The 19,254-nt window shown below is 39.5% G+C and overlaps 1 protein-coding gene across 1 annotated transcript; it reads left to right on the top strand.

The window, feature by feature from the left end:
- Nucleotides 1–121: 121 nt before the first annotated feature.
- On the top strand, nt 122–16,242 carry herpud1 (homocysteine-inducible, endoplasmic reticulum stress-inducible, ubiquitin-like domain member 1). Its single transcript, XM_049574489.1, has 8 exons — nt 122–495; nt 2,042–2,119; nt 6,255–6,332; nt 7,100–7,305; nt 9,103–9,213; nt 9,303–9,674; nt 12,576–12,681; nt 13,303–16,242. Exons 1-8 carry the CDS (start codon nt 343–345, stop codon nt 13,468–13,470), a joined length of 1,272 nt encoding a protein of 423 aa, XP_049430446.1. The 5' UTR covers nt 122–342; the 3' UTR covers nt 13,471–16,242.
- Nucleotides 16,243–19,254: the final 3,012 nt, after the last annotated feature.

Raw genomic sequence — 19,254 nt, 5'->3', positions numbered from 1 at the left:
TATATATAAACGATCTTTGGTTTATTTGCGCATGCTCACAGAGCGACTGCTTAAAGTCCTCCACGTCTGAGCACACGCGGACTGTAACCAATCAGGAGCGGCCACAGTGTGTTTGGAAACAACCCTTCCTCTCTCTAAAGTCCCGTATGACAGCCAGCACAAAGACACTTTGAGATTCAGCCGAGTTTAGCGAGTTACTCAGTAGACGAAACAGTTTGCGTCGTTTTCACCTATTCACTGATAAATTGTACCAGGAGGACTTTTGGTATTTACATTAGTGGTAACATATTAAGTAATTGTATCGTCCAAAGACCGAGAGTACACTTCGTGAAAGAGTAAAAAATGGATGTGGGAGATTCCCAACGAGAGACGATTTCTCTTCTTATAAAAACGCCCAACCAGGCTCAGGAGGACCAAGCCGTCGAAGGGGTCTATCTACACTGGACTGTAAAGGACCTAAAAACACATTTGTCGACTGTTTACGCAACCAAACCGGTGAGTAATTGTGAGGCGGATAACGTACGTTAAGTTTGCAGCTAGCTAACGTTGGCGGAACTAACGTTAGTTAGCTCGTGTGACAAGCATCTCGAGGCTGTGCTCTGGAATGTGATGGCACGAGCCAGCTGAGTGAGACAAGAGGGCTGACACCAGTTAACAGCTGTCAGCCTGTTAATGTCTGACTCTGTTTGTGTGTGCTCACAACAAACCTGCACAAGAATCAGGAACTTTTGAAGGCGTTAACTTACAGTAGGTGGCTTCCCGAAAACAGGCAGTGTGTAGGAATGTTATAAAGATTAACTGTACCCACCGGGTATTAATTTATAGGGAAATCCCGTGATAAGATTATGACTATGACTGTTAAGACTATGCATGCATGTTATGATGTTAATTCATACAGAAGAAACTTAATTATTACTAATATTAGGTGGGGGAAAAGTATATATATATATTATTATATATCGGCATATCGGGTATCAGCATAAAATACAACAGTGGGCATCCCTAATTACTAATATTTGTAGACACAAGGCTTGGACTGTGGAGCTGTCTGATGATAATATATAAAAAGTTGAATTACAGAATGAGCTGCTTTGACTTAAATAGGACAGTCAGCTAAGTGACTGAAACCCTAAGCATCGAGCAGCCAAGTTTCATCGTCCTTAGAGACTACAGGTTAAACAGCACAGTGTACACCGAAACTGCTGCTGAGATGACAGAGGACAGATGAACAGAGGAGGATCTATGCTTCAGTAGAGAGGAGAGGATGTCGATGCAAAATGTACATATGAGGTGGGGTCAGGCTGTAGGCTCTCAAATATGTTGGTCCAAGGTGGGAGAGTAAAGTTAATGATTTCTGGTCAAGTCTGGAAAATGAGATACGTGCTTTAGCAGAAATAACACTGAGTCATAAATATTAATTAAATTTGACAGTGCAGATAATATCAAAATATAATACATGAAGACATAGTTGAAACAATTATAAAATATATTCGTATAGTGTGTTTTAAACGCAGAGATAAAAACATGCTTTGCATGGAAAATGGAAATATATAATACACAGTTTAGTCATACATGCATAGAAAATGAGAGAAGGGAACCTTGAAACATTAGATCAGTTCATACATACAAACATCTGTGTTGTGTTACCATTACTTACATACCAGCCTAGAACATATAAATACACACATGCCAACAAATGAGAATCTCAAGTTATTACGTGCTTTCTTGCAAAAAATAAAAAGAGCACTCTCTGAAAGGTTCAGGAACAGTGCTTTTTCTCTCAGCGGCCACTTGTTGCTGCACACACTCTCTACTTATTGACAACAACTGAAAAAAGCTGTTGCTTTGGGGTAAAAAAATTATTTCAATTTTTTTTTTTTTTTTTTTTTGCCCCAAAAAGTCAGTTCAACCATCACTGACATTGAAAAATTCCTGAAGGTTGTCTCCCATCTGCAGAAATACCACCCAAATCAAGTCATAATTTGTTAGTCACTGAAGTTACTTTATCTCAAAAGATAAACCCACCTGTTTTTTTCTGTAGGCTGTGAGTGAGCAGAGACTCATCTATGCTGGTAAACTGCTACCTGATCATCTGCACATTAAAGATCTCTTCAGACAGGTATGTGTGAGTATATGTTTGTCTGTTTCCAAGTACACATGGCTGTGCTTGCAAAAGTCTTTCCTTATCAAAATTGCATCCAAGGACAGAGGGCTTGTGTGCTGTGTAGATGTAAAGCCCACAGAGGGAAATTTGTGATTTGTGATCAGTGTTATTCTTGACAGTTTTTAGTCTTAGTCTTGAGATGAAAATGCTTTACTAGTTTAAGTCACATTTTAGTCATTTTTGTCCTTCATAGTTTTAGTCGATGGAAATTCATGACATTTTAGTTAACTTTTAGTCATGAAGTTTTCTATTTTTTTTTTTATCTTCAAACTGATCCGGTGAGGCTAGTTCAGGGATCAGACATTAGAATCAAGGTGACAAGTTGTATAAAAAATGTAATTTAGACAATTTTTTTTCTACAACTACAAATAATTCTGCACACTTACAAACTGTAATTTCTCCAGCAGTGTTTGACAGGTTTAAGGGGTGATTTACGAGCACACACTTACTGATCATTATTTGAAAAGCTCAACATCTCTCTATTTATGCTCTCAGAAACTTTGATACCACAAATAACTAATCTGAGACAACTAGGGCTTGTACCCAGGTTCATTGTAAACTCTGACTTATCCATCCTGCTGTTAAGAAGCAGAGAAATACCTTCATTAAAGCCTGGATTCTGAATCTGCATCATGTTAGTCTGGAGGTTTAAACTTGTGTCCGCTCACAGAGTTGGTGATTAAAACTAAGCTTTCAGTTGTTAGAGAAAACTGATCTGAGTTCAGACAGTTTACTTACGGCACAGCTACACTCACAGATAACTGAGCCTCCTACCTGCCTGTCAGACAGCATCAAACCACAAACCTTCTTAAGTCTGGACAGAGTGCAGTCCTGCGGAGATCAGCTGGGAATTGCGGTGGTTGGTGGCTGCTTGCTCGCTGCCGCTCAGCGGCTAACGAGCAGCACTAACTGCTGACAGCCACCAAACTCCACAAATCCATTCAACAGCTCCACCATCCACAGTAAGACATACACAGCTGATTATTTACTGCTGCTCCCGGCTAGTGAAACATCCTGGCGCAGACTATTTACCGGAGTTTACCAGCCTGTCCTTCTTGTAGCATTTGAAGATAATTGCAAGTACAGCCATTCTCAGCTTTAAATGTCTGACAGATAACCACTAACATTTTCATCGCATCTCATCAACAAAAATGAAACATAGATTTCATCTTTATTATCAAGATCTATTTGGCCCATCATCATCTTGTTTTTGTAATTGAAGAGGTCGTTGACGAAAATTTTTCGTCATAGTTTTCGTCAAGGAAATTAACACTGTGACATTGGACTATACAATTAATATTTTCCTGACTTAAATAGATTTTTTTCTAGACCTTCATGTCAGTAAAGTTTAACATGTACTCATTGGAAAACCTGAAATTAGTAATTGAAATATGTTGATTTGCTTTCATGCTGTTGTACTGGCTAGGTAGGCTGGATCCAAAATACTTTTCTCTCACCACCCTTTTTGATAATAAATAGCGGCAAAAGGATCTTCATGACCTGTCAAAGGACTGTTGTGCTGTATTAAACCAGTACGGTATAATATTTCATGTGTCTGGTTCTTGGTTATTGTGTGCAAATCCCAGTTGAGGCTCATATTACTGGAGAGCTGTGAGACAGAAATCATCCAGAATCCTCAAAGAGAACATCAACCTCACCACCTGTTGTGTTTGCCTCTGTTTAGAGCTCTGTGCATAGAGGTGTGTAAACCAATCACCATCTTTAGAAGGCTTACTATCCTCAGACTGGATGGACCTATCTCAGAGTCGCTGACTCAGAGTATCCAGAACCAAACTGTTTTGATTCTATTCCATTCTCCACTATTTTGTGGATAATAAATATGTAAAGAGGTTTCTGTGGAGCTGTGAGGTAATAACATTGAGGTAAACTGTAAAAATATTTGTGCATCAGCCTGATCGGAGGCCTGTAGCTCAAAGCAAGTTCAACATACTCAGGGTATTGTTTTGTTAACAGGCTTCTCTAACACTAACATTGGCTGTCTGGATAACCGGTAGTACAAGTGCATTCATGTAAAAGAGGCGAGGTTTTTATTTGCAAGCAACATCATCAGAACCACGAATGACGTACTTAATATGATATGAGATGAAAGAGTGATACTAATTTATGAATGTTCTGTTTATGGGATGGAAGAAAGTCATATTCATTCGAGTGACGCTTAAATGATGGCCTATAATCTTACAATAGAATAAGAACATGTAGAAACACTAGAATAATTTCCAAAAAATAAAAGTAAGCCAAGGCTATAGGCGAGGCTGTAGGTTTTATTAAATATATGACTTAAGAATAGTGTAAGTATTTTTTGTTTTTCAGTTGGATGATAACTACTCTGAATATGTTACACGTAGAAGAAATGTCAAAATGTTTCTGCTACTAAAGTAAAGCTTGGAAAAGTAGTTGAAAGACTGATGAGGTCTGTCTGACTGAAATGTCACATTTATAATGAAGGGAGCCAATTAATAGTATATGGACTAATTTTACTAATGAAATACAATCTTTGGTTTATATTATGCCTGCCCGCTAGCGGCGTCTGTCTATCCCACTCTTGTGACCATGATATCTCAAGAACACCTCGAGGGAATTTTTTCAAATGTTCAATTGGACTCAATGATAAATTGATTAGGTTTTGGTGGTCGAAGGTAAAGGTCACTGTCGACTTTGTCTGTCTCACCATTGTGAACGCAATATCTCAGGAACGCCTCGGGAATTTCCTTAAATTTGGCACAAACATTTACTTGGACTCAAGGATGAACTGATTAGATTTTGGGGTCAAGGGTCATAGGTCAAGGTCACCTTGACCTTGCATCTGTTTCATTCTTGTGAACGCAAAATCTTAAGAACACCTTGAGGGAATTTCTTCATATTTGGCGCAACATTCTCTTGGACTTAATGATGAACTGATAAGATTTTGGTGGTCAAGGATCAAGGTCATTGTGACCTTGTCTGTCACAGTCTCGTGAACACAATATCTCAAAAACACCTAAAGGGAATTTGTCACAAGACTCACCAGATTTGACACAAACAGAATATACTGATTAGAATTTTGTGGTTGAAGGTCAAGGACAGTGTGACCTTACAAAACATATTTTTGGCCATAATTCAAGAATTCATATGCTAATTATGACAAAATAAAACGTGACATCATGATGTTCTGCATAAAACACTTTTCTGGACATTAATCAGCGTCATATCTCAGGAACAGAAGGGATATGTTCGGTCAGATACTTAATAGGTGACATTCATCTTGGGTGTCCACCTTGAAACTGTGTTCATTGTATAGATCTTCTGTGCTGCCGGAGGAAGATGTGTGTGATGCATCAGTGTTTTCACAGACATGGTTGTAAACTGGAAGAGAAACTTGACTGGTGCGTGGAGGCATACAACCACAGGGCGGTGATTCTAGTTTCTAGTTACCTCTCACAGGTTTCTCATAAAGTCAGCTACAATGTCAGCTATCACTCTGAGGATAAAATAAAATTTGCACAATTAAAAATGTAGATAAAATTCCTCATTATGTGTTTATTGTCGCAAACTATCTCTCCATTTGTTAGAAGGTTGATCTGTTTGAAAACCAGAGTGGAAATAGAAAGCCTTAAAAAAAAAAAAAAAATGATTCTTCTGACCTATAAAATACATACTCTTCTTGCCTGTCACTCTTAGTAGACTTTTGTCTATATCAGGACAACCTGCTCTGGAGCAGGTTAGGTGTTCACTTTAAGTTATCACAGGGATTTATCCCAGGAAAAAGTGAACCAGCTTCATAGTACTGAAAACCCAGAATCAACCCCAAAGTTACCTCGCTAACCCCAAATCCTTCTTCGTAGTACAGGCCTCTGGAATTTGTTGTTGCTAGGTAAATGAAGGACATACAGTCCCTGTGTTTTTTTCTCACGGCCCTGCTGTGTGGTTTATGTGAGGCTTGTGTTTATTGTCAGTTGTTTTTCATGGCGGTAGAGACAGTTGGTGCTCATACTAGTGTTTAATAGGCTTAATTCTGTTTAATGTAAAGGCTTGAATGTATCAGTGTGTTTTACCATGTTTATAATACAGACATTTATCTCCACTTTCTCAGACTGACTCCATTCCCACACTGCACCTGGTGTGTGCTTTTAGGAATCCACCCCAAGGACCCCTTGGAGCCAGACCTAAGGTGAGGGATGAAGAGGTTTACTCATGTTCAGTTTTTCACAGTGTTTTCACAAAGTACTTTTTCGAGTGGGAAGTTGTGTTTGTCTCCTCTACAGTCGGTAACTTTTATAAAAATATAACTTTTGTCATATTTGATTGATGACTATATCCTGACAGGGATGAGGGATGAGATAAATAATCTGTGAAAACAAGTCATGTTCCTCCTCCTCCTCCCTCATTTTGCTTCTAATCGCACATGTTAGAATCCACTATGGCTGAAGGAAAACAACCAGTCAGAGCAGAGGAGTCTCTAACACAGCTGTCAGTCAGGTCTATTACCACTCATGAACTGTGGTCAAACTGTCAAACTCAACAGATGTTTCCGTTTTCATAAATTCAACAGCATACATAGGTTTTTGTGGGATTTTAAAGGAGCTCCAGTATACTGAGACATATCAAGCTCAAAGGCAGGTTTTAGTTCTGAGACTTGAAGGAGCACTTCCTCACCTCCTCCCTCATTACCATCCTACTGTGAAGTGGAACTGTTTCACTTCAGCTGTCATCTTCTACAACTCATCCACAGCTTAGAGATCAAACATACAGCTAAAGATAACTCACTTTAGTTTCACTACCCTTTGAAATGCCCTGCTCTGCCTCAACTAATACTACAAAACTTCCAAGGTGTTGTTCATCCTAGATAATTAAACACACCTCTACAGGCTTGTCTTATTACAGTGGCTTTGCTGTAGTGCCTAGTGACAGAAGTTCAAACTCCTCTTGCCTTTGCAGACCAAAGAGACAGAACAGCCATGTCCCTCTAGTCCGAGGCCCATGGCAGCCAGTTCCAGCAGCTCCTCTTCCACAGTCCAGACTCCAAGCACACCAGAGCTGAGGCAGAGGAGGCAGAACTCTCCAGCTTCAGCTGCTGCTGCTTCTGCTCATGCACACTCCCCAGTGTCTCCATCAGAAATGCCTTCATGGCCTACTGCTGCAGTGTAAGTCATAATGGAACAAATTATGTGTCCGCTGAACTGTATTTAGTCTCACTGGCATCAACAGACAGCATATTTTTTGGCAATAAGGATGTGTTCAGGATATCTTTTCTATAAAAACTGAAAGAAATTAGATATGTATACACACCAGTGAGAATGTTAAAGTTGCAGTTAAACTTTAGACTGGCCAGTATAATCTTTGTGGGATCTCCAGCTTGAGCAATTCAATGGTTTTGGAAAAGATGGAGGATTCTGTCTCCTAAATCTTTATAATGTTGAAAACATCAACATGTATTATTATTAAATTAAAAACATTTTTGTGGGGCACGTCATCTGCAGTGATGTGAGTGCTGCGCCAGACTGTCGTGGTGAAGAGAGAGCTGAGCCAGAAGGCAAAGCTTTTGATTTGCCAGTCTATCTATGTCCCAACTCTCATATATAGTCATGAGCTTCGGGTAGTGACAGAAAGAATGAGATCACAGCTACAAGCAGCAGAAATAAGCTTCCTCTGGAGGGCGACTGGGCTCAGCCTTAGAGATGGGGTAAGAAGCACGGACACCTGGACATACTTCAGAGTAGAGCCACTGCTCCTTCGCATCGAGTTGAAGTGGTTCCAGCATCTGATCAGATAAATAAGATCATAAATAAGAATTATAGCCTAAATAATTAATGTATTCAAATCATTTTCCAGCACTAGATTTATATGAAAGGCCATGGAAACTCCCCCACAAAGATTTTTAACTGTGGCAAACTACATTGGATTTAGGCCTACTTGATACTTTTATACTGAAGTTATTGTTTTGTGTCCTGTGCTGCAAACCTTTAAAGCTTTACAGCTCTAGTGCTATGTGCAAAAGTTTACGTACAGCCCTGCTATTAATTTAATATAATTTTTCATTTATATGTTGTGTAGCTGAGTGCGCTATCCGTTTGAATGCAATATATGATCTCAACACTAGATGGGAGAAATTCCTACACAGTGCCCGTTTAAGTAAAAGTGAAAGTGGCTTTTGCATGTGAGGAAACTCAAGCTGTTATTGTAACCTACCCCTCTGCCATCTAGTGGCTGTTGTTTTGTGTTTAACAGTTTTTTCAATTGGCCAGTGCAATAAGTTATTGTTATTTATTACATTTTATATAGGTTATTTAAATTTTACCATATGGCATTAATTGTGGTACATTACCACCAAAAATATGGTAGTTAAATCACATAATACCATGTAGCCTATCTTTTGACTGAAGAATATAAAAATGTAAATGACAATTTCTCAGGGCATAAAACCAGTGAGCTGTTGATCTCTACAAATCAACACTTGATATTCTAACAGTGACATAGCCGCCATACTAAAATCGAAAACTGAATGGAACGGTTACCTTAAAATCGAAAGCTTTCACGAATCATGGATTTGGAGAATCGTGACACCACTAATGAATTATTAGGGCTGCTTAAGAGTGATTGAGTGCATTTTATTTTGAAATCCTCACTCAGCATATGGCCACATAATCAAGAGCTTAGGGGAAGTGAAAGAGGTCATGTTAAACCATTATTGAAACACACTTGATTTGCATTTAAGATGTCTCAACCCAAACAGAATCAGAAACCCTAATTAGATATGTTAGAAAAAAATAATTCTGCAGTGCCTTTAATTATAACTATAGAAAGTAATGTATATGTAAAAAAAAGTGGATTATATATTTTTTTTATTGTCATTCCAATGTACACTTTCTCTTAAATATCACTGGATGAAGGTTACATTGTTTAACAGATACTAATCTGATATCTGTCATTGTTCCCTGCAGGCCTGGAGCGCCACAGATGACCCAACCAGCCTTTCCCACCTACTCCCTGTACAGCCCTCAACAGCTACTCTGGCTCCAACATGTCTACGCAAGACAGTATTACATGCAATAGTGAGTTCTCATTTATTTTATCTTATATGGCTGAGGGTGTCCGGCTAGTTTTTCATACGCTTGACGTTTGTCTAATTTTCCACCAACAGTCATGCAGCATTGGCCGCAGCAGGCACTTTCCCCTCTGCACCAGCTACAACCATTGGCCAGTACCCTCCCGTTCCAGCCCACCAAGTACCTGTCCCAGCCCCCTTAGCCAATCAGAACCCCATCAACAACCTGCCAGCCAATCAGAACCCAGTGCAAGATGGCGCTTTCATCAACCCCGGAGAGGCCAACCAGAACATGCGGATGAATGCACAGGGCGGGCCCGTGATGGAGGACGAGGAGGATATGGAGCGTGATTGGCTGGACTGGTTGTACTCCGCTGCAAGATTTAGCGTTCTGCTCATGATTGTGTACTTCAACTCTAACCTGACCCGCTTTCTGCTGGTGATGAGCACTCTCTTCATCATGTACCTGTAAGTTCAATCTGTCACTTTCTACTTTGACAACTGTAAATATTTATGTTTTTTAAGTCAGACGACCTAACTTGGCTGAAATGTGTCACTGCACTGTAGTGGCTTGAGTGACTTACTTAAAAGCACTTCACTGTTGAGCTCTCAACCTTACTGGCTCTTATCATCTGCTTGTGCTGGCATTCAGAGCCTCTCTGGTAAGCAAGGGCACACACTCAGTTCACTCATGTAAAACAACTCAAGGGCCTGATAGGAGGCAGGGTTGTTTGAGTAGTCCTTTAAATCCTGTCTGTGTTTGATTTTAAACAGACATATACATCACTGCTTATTTGGAAATATAAGTATGAAATCACTTGAAATAGGAGCATAGTAGCATATCTGGTAGGCATTACTGACTTCCTGACGACAGCGTATGGGTGTATGTAAATTGCCCAGCCTTCAGGATGTTTACCCTTGAAACCTGTTATACCAAAGCTTCATAAAGAAGCAAACAAGTGAATCCTGCCGAGTTCAATGCATTACTTGTGATGTCAGGAAAAAGTCAACATTTGTGGAATTGTGCAGTTGATTAGAAATCTGTGCAAAACGTATTCTAGTTTATTATTAAAAAGTGGCCAAATTATGTTATATGTAAAAAAAAAATGCGACTATTTGGTCGCAGCCTGGAGCCCTGAATTGGAAGATACCACATTGGAATTTTTCTAGAATAACAAAAATAAAGGTATAAAGCGATGAGCAGTGTTTCTGCTGGTGATGTTCTGTTGAGGCGGTCCATGGGGTCCAAAGTGTGCTCCAAGTAAGTGTCCACCTAGATGTTTAGAGTGGTTAAGTCAGACTCAGAAGTATTGACTTGGCTAATATTTATAGCATTTGCCTTGCATGCCTTGAGTAAACCACTTGGACCTTGAAAATGGTCTTTCTACTCCTCCAGAAGAGCTGCAGAGAGTGTGACTTGTCTAAAGTAAATGTACAGTCCACATCACTACAAAAAACACATCTGAAACACATGGCTTCATGGGTAAAGTCAACACTGACACCTAATACCCGGTGGTTCCTCATACCTGGAAATCTTAGCAAACCACAGTCTGACCTGAGGCTCCAGTTCATTTACTGTACTTCCCTGTGCTGTTCAAACTCCAGGGAAGAATTATTACTGCAGACAGCACATTCCACACTGCATAGCTTAAGTTCGAGCATTAAGTATTTTTATACCTATAGAACGTTGAGCTGTAAAACTGACTGTTTTACATATCTTGGTACTTGATTATCAGTGACTGGAAATCTACATTATGTTCTCAGCTGTCAGCCTTCTCAGCTTTTTTTGTTTGACTTTCCACGTGTATTGCAGCAGGATGTGATTCCTGACATCCCCTACTATTTTTTTATTCCAGTCACCTAACAAATATTCAGCTGAAAAATTAAAATGAACAGAACTTTGATTCATTTGCAATGCTATCTAGATTTTATATATTTTGTTTGAAGAAAGCTCTCTTCACTTGTTGAATGGATTTATTTGTCCTGAATTCGGGCATCTGGGGTTGTATGTGTCTCGGTATGTTTTGGCTCCAGCAAATGCAGATTATCTCATTTATTATTTCTTATGGCATTCCATAGTAACTGTAATTAAACAGTTTTCTGGTTATGTCACAGCTCAGTTTCAGATGTGTTAATGTTAAATGGTCAGAGTCCATCTAACAGCCTGGTCCATGTGAGCTCTGTTGTTATCATCAGTTTGCCATGTTGTTCCTTTACTTCACATGCTCCAGTCTCACACTCTGTTTGCTGTTGCGTAACCCTTCAGCCCAACACAAACGTGCATACACATTCCACTCCTCAGGCGTGGATCAAATAGGTTTAGAAAAAGTTGGATTAGAATTTGTTACAGTAATACATGAATGACACACATTTATATAAAAGCCAAAGAAATAATAAAAGATCACATTGCATTCCAGGAAATGTGGGTGTAGAAATGTGTTTGTCAAGAGAAAGCAAAGAAGAGAAAGGGAGTGAGAGTTTAGAGTTTTTAAACAGTCATTTATTCAGATGAAATTATTCTACATTTCCAACAGTTTGCAGCAAAGACAAACACAAACTACAATACAAAACCAAAAATAAAGCTCTCAAGAACGCCTTGAGGGAATTTATTCAAATTTGGTACAAACGTCCACTTTGACTCAAAGATAAAGTGATCCAACTTGATAAGCATAGGTCAAAGGTCAAGGTCACTGTGACCACATCTGTCTCATTCTTGTGAATGCGATATTTCAAGAACATCTTGAGGGAATTATTTTTCAAATTTGGCACAAGCATCCACTAGGACTCAACAGTGAATTGATTAGATTTTGGTGGTCAAAGGTCACTGTGACCTTGCATCCGTCTTACTCTCGTGAACACAAAATCTCAAGAAAACCTTGAGTTTCCTCAAATTTGGCACAAACATCTGCTTGATCACTGTCACCACTCATTTTTTGGCTTTAATTCAAGAATTCATACACTAATTATGAAAACAAAGGTCTAATAGTATAAAATGATTAAGTGATGACAAGTTGTATCTAAAAGGTCAAAGATCAGCTTCACTGTGACATCATAATTCTGGAAAAAACACTTTTCTAGCCATTACCCAACCATTAGAGAGTGCTATTTGTTTGACACAACAGCAATTAAGTGCAGAGTTTGAGAGTCTACACAACGTCCTCATAATGAGTAGTCAAATGGAGGAAATTTAGCTTTGGCTCATTACAAGTTTATCTTTTATAGAAGTGTTTACCTCAAAAGATAGTTCATGGTCTTTAGTTTATAGCGGTTGGATAATATTAACCCCAGAACTTTTAACTGTTTACATAGCACTAAGGCTTTGTTTGCATTCATATAAATGTATTTTCTCTGCTGTTTTCTCCTCTACAGACACACTGTTGGTTGGTTTCCCTTCAGAAGGCGAGTGCAGGTCCAAGGACCCAACCACCTGCAGCCCCCTGAGGTCCAGCAGAACGAGAACAGGAACCCAAATCCAGTAAGAAAACATCTTAGATGTGTCCCTCTGATTCATCTCCAATTAACTGAAGTTTTATATACTCTGTTACACATCTTCATATCTTAGTGGTTCAAGGCCTGTGCTCTGATGACATGACAATCTGGTTTCAGGTCTGGGGTCTCATTTATAAACATTGCCTACACACACAACAATGCCTGAAAGAGGCGTACGCCGCTTCCTATGGAAAATTTGTGATCTATAAAAATAGGCTTGATGGAAAATGTTTATCCATGCTTACAAACATTTTGGAGACTGGAAATTGACCATGTAGATGGTGAGGTGGAAGCCTCATTGTGTTAAATATTGTTTTGGTGCACACAATACTTGGCTTTTGTCTGTACATACATTTTTAGTATGGATCCTATGCTCTGTTTTCAAAATGAGACCCCTGGTCTCTAACCTGCATGTATGCATGAATGTTAAAATGTAACAGAATTCCACTGTGGAATCTAATGGAATTCATTAATCTAATTAAAGTAGACCCAATAAACAACTATAGGTTGATCTATGGATTGAAGTATATCCTTTAGCAATAAAACACTTTCAGAATCGACTGCCATAAATAATCATTTGTATAATTACTTTTTTTTTTTTTTCCAGGCGGATGAGCTTGCTGACAGACAGGGGGAGGAACCTGCTGATGATGGATCAATGACAGCAGTTTTAGTGCCTCCTCACAGGGTGTCAGTCATATGGACAGCGTGGGTTTTCTTCAAAACTTTCTTCTCCTCCCTCATACCTGAGGCTCCTCAGGGTGTGGCCAACTGACCACAGACGACTGAGAGAGACAGCAGACTTTAAGTTTTCAGTGAGGAACAAAGATCATCTGAGATGGAAAGAAAAGAAGGACATCTGTCAGCTCAATAAATGAAAATAAGGGCATTGTACGTGTACATATCAACAATGACTGATACTTCCCTATTAACAGTAGTTCAAAGAGCTCCTGTGTAAAATAGTTTTTTCTTCTGAGTGTGAAACCCAAAGTTAAATACACCAGCAAAATAAAGCAATGCCAGACCCTTGAATTTCCAAAAATGTGGACTGAAAAGAAAGGACATAAAAGACTAAAAAACATCAGACCACAATAGTAACAGTAATGCATCGTTCAATGGGATCCCAGACCTTCATCTGACCAAACATCTGCTATATACTGATTGTGGGTTTTTACCCCAACCTTAACTTTTTCACTGTGTGACAAGGCCCTCAAAGACGAGCATTGCCACCTGGACGGTTCACTTATCCATGAACAACAGTAGGTGGCAGCCGAGGGTAAAAAATAAATGTTTTATCTGACACTGTTGGACTTTGTGCCAAAGTTATTTACAGTGATGGGAGTTATGTACGTGGGCTTTCTAACCCTCAAGGATCCAAAATCAGCTTATCTGAGTTTTCATAATGAATATGATCCAGATCAATACTCTTACACTTATGAGGATGATTATATGAGACATGTTTGATGGGGAGTGAAAATCCACACAGAAACAGAACTCAGTAGTGTATGTTATCGCTCTCTTACAGAACAGGTTTATTTTGGTCAGTCCATGCATGGACTCTGGATTTGAGGACAGCCGTAAAAGTAGGGCAGATGCTGTTTTTACTTGTTTTACAGCTTTGCTTTTGATTATGAAAGCATCTGAGCTGAATTGATTTTGACACCAATCTATCTGAACTTACAGTATAGCCCCCTTTTACACTGCTTCTTCAAGGTGTAAATTATTATGCCTTGCCTGGACAGCCGGCAGGATGGGATCATGGGCGGCATGGGCGTGAGACTTTGACGATGTGTTATGCGTTGTCTCTCAAAATAAGCAAAATACTCAACTCTATACAAGTTTTAAAAATCGGCTTATTTTGGATTATTAAAGTCAAAAATTAAGTTGCTCTGATGTATCAGTAAAATTCAGACAAAATACAAGATGAGATTCACATTATTTTGGCATTTATTTGCTTCCATACAGTCACTGTACTGAACATTAACTGCCTTTATGCTAGCAAAAACTGACAATAACCACAGCTTCAGTTCACAAACAAAACTGGACAAGAAGAACAAAATCCAAATCCTGAACAAAAGTCATGATTAACAAAATTCAAAATAACATAGTGTAGATTTCTTCACCAGTTCGTTTTTTTGGGTGATTTTCCTATTATTGAGCATTGGATTGTGGTGATTGTGACCAGATGCAAATGAAACTTAAACTTTTCACCAAATCACTGAGTACATTTTCTGCAGCCTTAGTTGGGGGGAGAAAAAAAAGTACAACCCCAATGCCACCAAAAACTGACAGTGACTGGAACTTCAGCTCACAAACAAAACTGGATTAGGGGAACAAAATCCAAATCATGAACAAAAGTCATGATTAAGAAAATTAAAAAGAACATTGTACAGCTTTACCAGTTCTGTTTTGGGTGGTTTTTCCTGTAACTATAATAAGTGTTGGATGATAGTGATTGTGACCAAATGCAAACTAGACTGCGTCTCTTTTGCCAAATCACTGGGTACATTTTCTGTAAATAGTGACGTTGCCATAGTAAAAAAAAAAAAAAATTAAAAATCAAGTTTTGTAAATATTATTATGTTCACAAAGCACTTTATAACGTGTACCTTATGCAGGCCTCTTTACGTTTAGAGGGGTTATGCTTCATTATTCTTCATCAAAAGATTTTTAATATAAATATAATGCCTAGAGGGCTCACAGTTATGTTTTGTTGTTGGTTTTTTGATTTCAGGTAAAGTCTAAAATCCCATTAAAACAAACCAGGTTGAAAGCCAAATCAGTGGTGAATATTTGTTTCTAATGCTAGAATATATCATAGGGAATGGCAAGTTTACATCTCAGCTGGCTTATAGACCCTCTGCAGAGTGTTCTCTTCTCACCCAGGGATTGGCTTCTTTTCTTATTTTGTTGTCACATGTCTTACTTTCATTAAGTTAACATTCCAAATGTGCTATAATGAAGCTCATCATCATTCCTCCTGTCCATTTTTAAGCATTTTAATCTCATCATATTGATTGAGAAACCTTCACTGTAACAGATCAGATGCATACACAAAAATGACTGTTAATGCAGTTACTGGTCAGCTTACTCAAGTCATCAGTTATGTTGTTATGCTGTTACAGTGAGTGTATATGAAAATCTGTTGATTTGTGTTTATTAACTTCTTGTAATCAGTGCATGTTTTACTGAATAATAACAAGAATAAATGGGTTTTAATCTCCTCGTAACAATGTCACTGTGAAGGGGGGTGTATTACACCTTTAAGTAAAGAGATGAAAAGTATTTTTTTCTTTTTCTTGTAATCCATTTAATTTTGTTTACTGCATTAGCCCCTGCTAGTTAGCACTCTGATTCCATCTGGGAAATGACAGAAGTTTGTGACCTTCAGTCACCATGTATAACTGGTCATTTTAATGTTAAGCCATTTATTTAGGATTTTGTTTTTATTTTTGTTTGTCTCACTGTAACAGCAACTTATTAATGGATGTTGAAGAAAGAAGTGTGTTGAGGGAGACTTGCAATAATGGATGCAATAAATGTTCTTAACAATAATAGTTCCTTACTGGGTTGATTTGGGACAGATATGGTTTCACTGCGAAGAGTGCTACTTGGGTTTGTTGACCCTGTGTTTAAACGCATTAAGTCACTGAAGGTCATGTTACAAATGGGCACAGGTGTACTAAAGCATGATAATATTATGACCTTGAATAGCCTACATTCTATAGTTGTCCCGGCCTCAGTGTAAATACAAGCAGAGTTTGTTGAAGACACATGCATACATGCATATGTTTGGCTGCATTGCCCATTGACCTGCATGTTTTCACTGCAACTGTCAAAGTCTAACTGTAGGATGAGATACATTTTGACAAGACTAAAAGTCTACAGCCGTGCTAGTGACTCTGTGAGGCTACATTTAGGCACAGCAGTGCTTTGAGCTATATGCTAATGTCAGCATGCTAACATGCAGATGTTTGCGTCAGTAGCAGGTGTAATGTTTACCATTATCATATAAGTTTAGCATGTTAGCAAGTTAACATTTTAGCAACTTAATTAGCACTAAATGTAAGGTTTGCAGGTATGTGGTCATTGACCAAATTGAAAGTCTGACCTGATGATGGATGAATGGGACTGGGTATCAGTACTAGATACCTTTATGGCGTCAACCAAAATAATCCAGTACCAAGTACTATTGAAACAGGACGTCCAAACTCTCTGCTGGATCAGCTAACTTAATGTTGCCAGCATCTCTGGAGCCGCTCTCCTCCTCGTGAGTCTCCCCGCTTAGTACAAGTTAACACAGCAGAAGTGCTAACATCCAACACAGATCAACTCTTGTTAAACCCAATGATAACCATTAGGAAGCATAAGTCATGTGATGCTCATAGTTAGTGCTATTAATGTTTGTGTGTGGCAGGGTGGACTCTCTCAACAGTCTCCAAGGTCACACTCCCACAGCAGCTACAAGTCATTAAGTCTTTGGTGTGGTGAAGTCAAGCGTGGTGTATGTGATTGAGTTGGCAGTTCAGTGAGCTAAGATGCCACCAAAATATTAAAAATATGGCTATACTATATGTTACTCCATTCGCATTATGGGTATCAAATGAAGTAGGCCCAGAGATAAGAATGACTGTGCCAAATGTCATGGCAATGCATCCAATAGTTGTTGAGACATTTCTTCTAAAACCATGCCCCTGAGTTGCCAAAAATCACTAAAGGGATCATTGAAGTTAATAGGATACATCCTCTGGGGACCATGAATATCTGTGTAAAACTTCTGGGCCAATCCAACAATGCTTAGTGAGATATTTCACTGGATGAGTGAAAACTTTCATCTGCTGGTGTTGCTCAATGAAAAGTCAGGGGATCACCAAAGTCAGAGGGATTCATCCTCTGGGGACCATAAAAGTCAATCAATCAATCAATTAATTTTATTTATAAAGCCCAATATCACAAATCACAATTTGCGTCACAGGGCTTTACAGCATACAGCATCCCTCTGTCCTTAATAAACCCCTTTAACGGGGAAAAAAATGGTAGAAACCTCAGGAAGAGCAACTGAGGAAGGATCCCTCTTCCAGGACGGACAGATGTGCAATAGATGTCGTACAGAACAGATCAGCATAACAAATTAACAGTAATCCGTATGACACAATGAGACAGAAAGAGAGAGAGAGAGAGAGAGAGAGAGAGAGATGCAGGACAGACGGTAATGACAGTAGCTTACAACAACATTAATGAAAGTAATAATATTATAGTTATAGTTCTGGCTACTGCGGTACAATATGTTGAAAGTATGTATTAATACCTGGCAGTATACATGTGTGACAATAATCATATGTGTATAATAACAGTAGAAGTATGACTAACTGTGCGTTCACACCAAACGTGATGGACGCAATGAACGCCACAAGTTTCCATTCAAAATCAATGTAAATGAGGCGATGACATGCGATGTTGCTTCGGGCGACGCGTTTCAGGCGGTAAGAGCAACACGATGAAGCTATGACGCGTCCATCGCCTCATCACGTGTGATAAAGAGCAGCTACGGTAGTTAACTCAGCCATGGTTGATGAGAAAATACCTGGAGGTGAAGAAAATTGCGGGAGGAGGGTTGCGTCATCGCGACTGAAGCGATGAAGCGATGATCAAAAAGGTGACATTTGTGATCAAGCGACGCGATACTCGTGTTGGCGTCCATCGCATTTAGTGTGAATGCACAGTAATTACTAATGATGGCAGCAGCAGCAGGAGGCATCTGGCAGGACCACGGCAGCAGCACAACCACACACGTCACGCTGTCCAGGCACCGCTGTGATATGAGTTAACCTGAGAGACAGTGGAACACAAAGGCTCTGGAGAAGAAGCCGAGTTAGTGACATCCAGAATGGCCGAGTTAGCAAGATGCAGTAATAGGAGATAAGAGAGAGAGAGAGAGAGAGAGAGAGAAGGTGCCCGGGGCTGGTACAGGGCAAGCCTGAGCCGGCCCTAACTATAAGCTTTATCAAAGAGGAAAGTCTTAAGTCTAGTCTTAAATGTGGAGACGGTGTCTGCCTCCCGGACCGTAACAGGAAGATGATTCCACAGGAGAGGAGCCTGATAGCTGAAGGCTCTGGCTCCTGATCTACTTTTGGAGACTTTAGGGACCACGAGTAACCCTGCATTCTCAGAGCGCAGTGTTACTGAACAAAATTTCATTGCTGGTGTTTAAAAGAGCATTATCCCATCACATGTATTTCCAGTGGAGTAAGGGACTGCACTCTCTTAAGGCCAGAACACACAACGAATGCTGTGCCTCAAAAAATGCACCCCTGTTATTTTCTATGTACAACCCCACACCAGCAGTGGCCAGAAGAACATTGGCACTCCTGGACGCACCGCCCTGTGGCACTTCACACCACTGTCCTGTCTCCAGCTTCGCCTTCCCCACAGTTAAATGCTTTTTTCCCTCACTCGCTCTCTGCTTGTACATACCAGTTCCTGTGGCAGCTCTTTTTCTCTGCTCCTCTGGCAGCTCAACTCCTCTCCTCACCATGGATGCAAAGAGAACTGTGTAGCT

This window comes from Epinephelus fuscoguttatus, linkage group LG4, assembly GCF_011397635.1.
Source record: "Epinephelus fuscoguttatus linkage group LG4, E.fuscoguttatus.final_Chr_v1".
NCBI lineage: Eukaryota > Metazoa > Chordata > Actinopteri > Perciformes > Serranidae > Epinephelus > Epinephelus fuscoguttatus.
Note: the sequence above shows the minus strand (reverse complement) of the source record. Positions and strands in the feature narration are given on the sequence as shown.

What these genes read in the sequence shown, in the direction of transcription:
- herpud1 (XM_049574489.1), top strand. Translation starts at nt 343, where the DNA reads ATGGATGTGGGAGATTCCCAACGAGAGACGATTTCTCTTCTTATAAAA. An exon ending in CTGTTTACGCAACCAAACCG is followed by an intron (nt 496 to 2,041) that starts GTGAGTAATTGT and finishes TTTTTTCTGTAG; the next exon opens with GCTGTGAGTGAGCAGAGACT. An exon ending in AGACAGTATTACATGCAATA is followed by an intron (nt 9,214 to 9,302) that starts GTGAGTTCTCAT and finishes TTCCACCAACAG; the next exon opens with TCATGCAGCATTGGCCGCAG.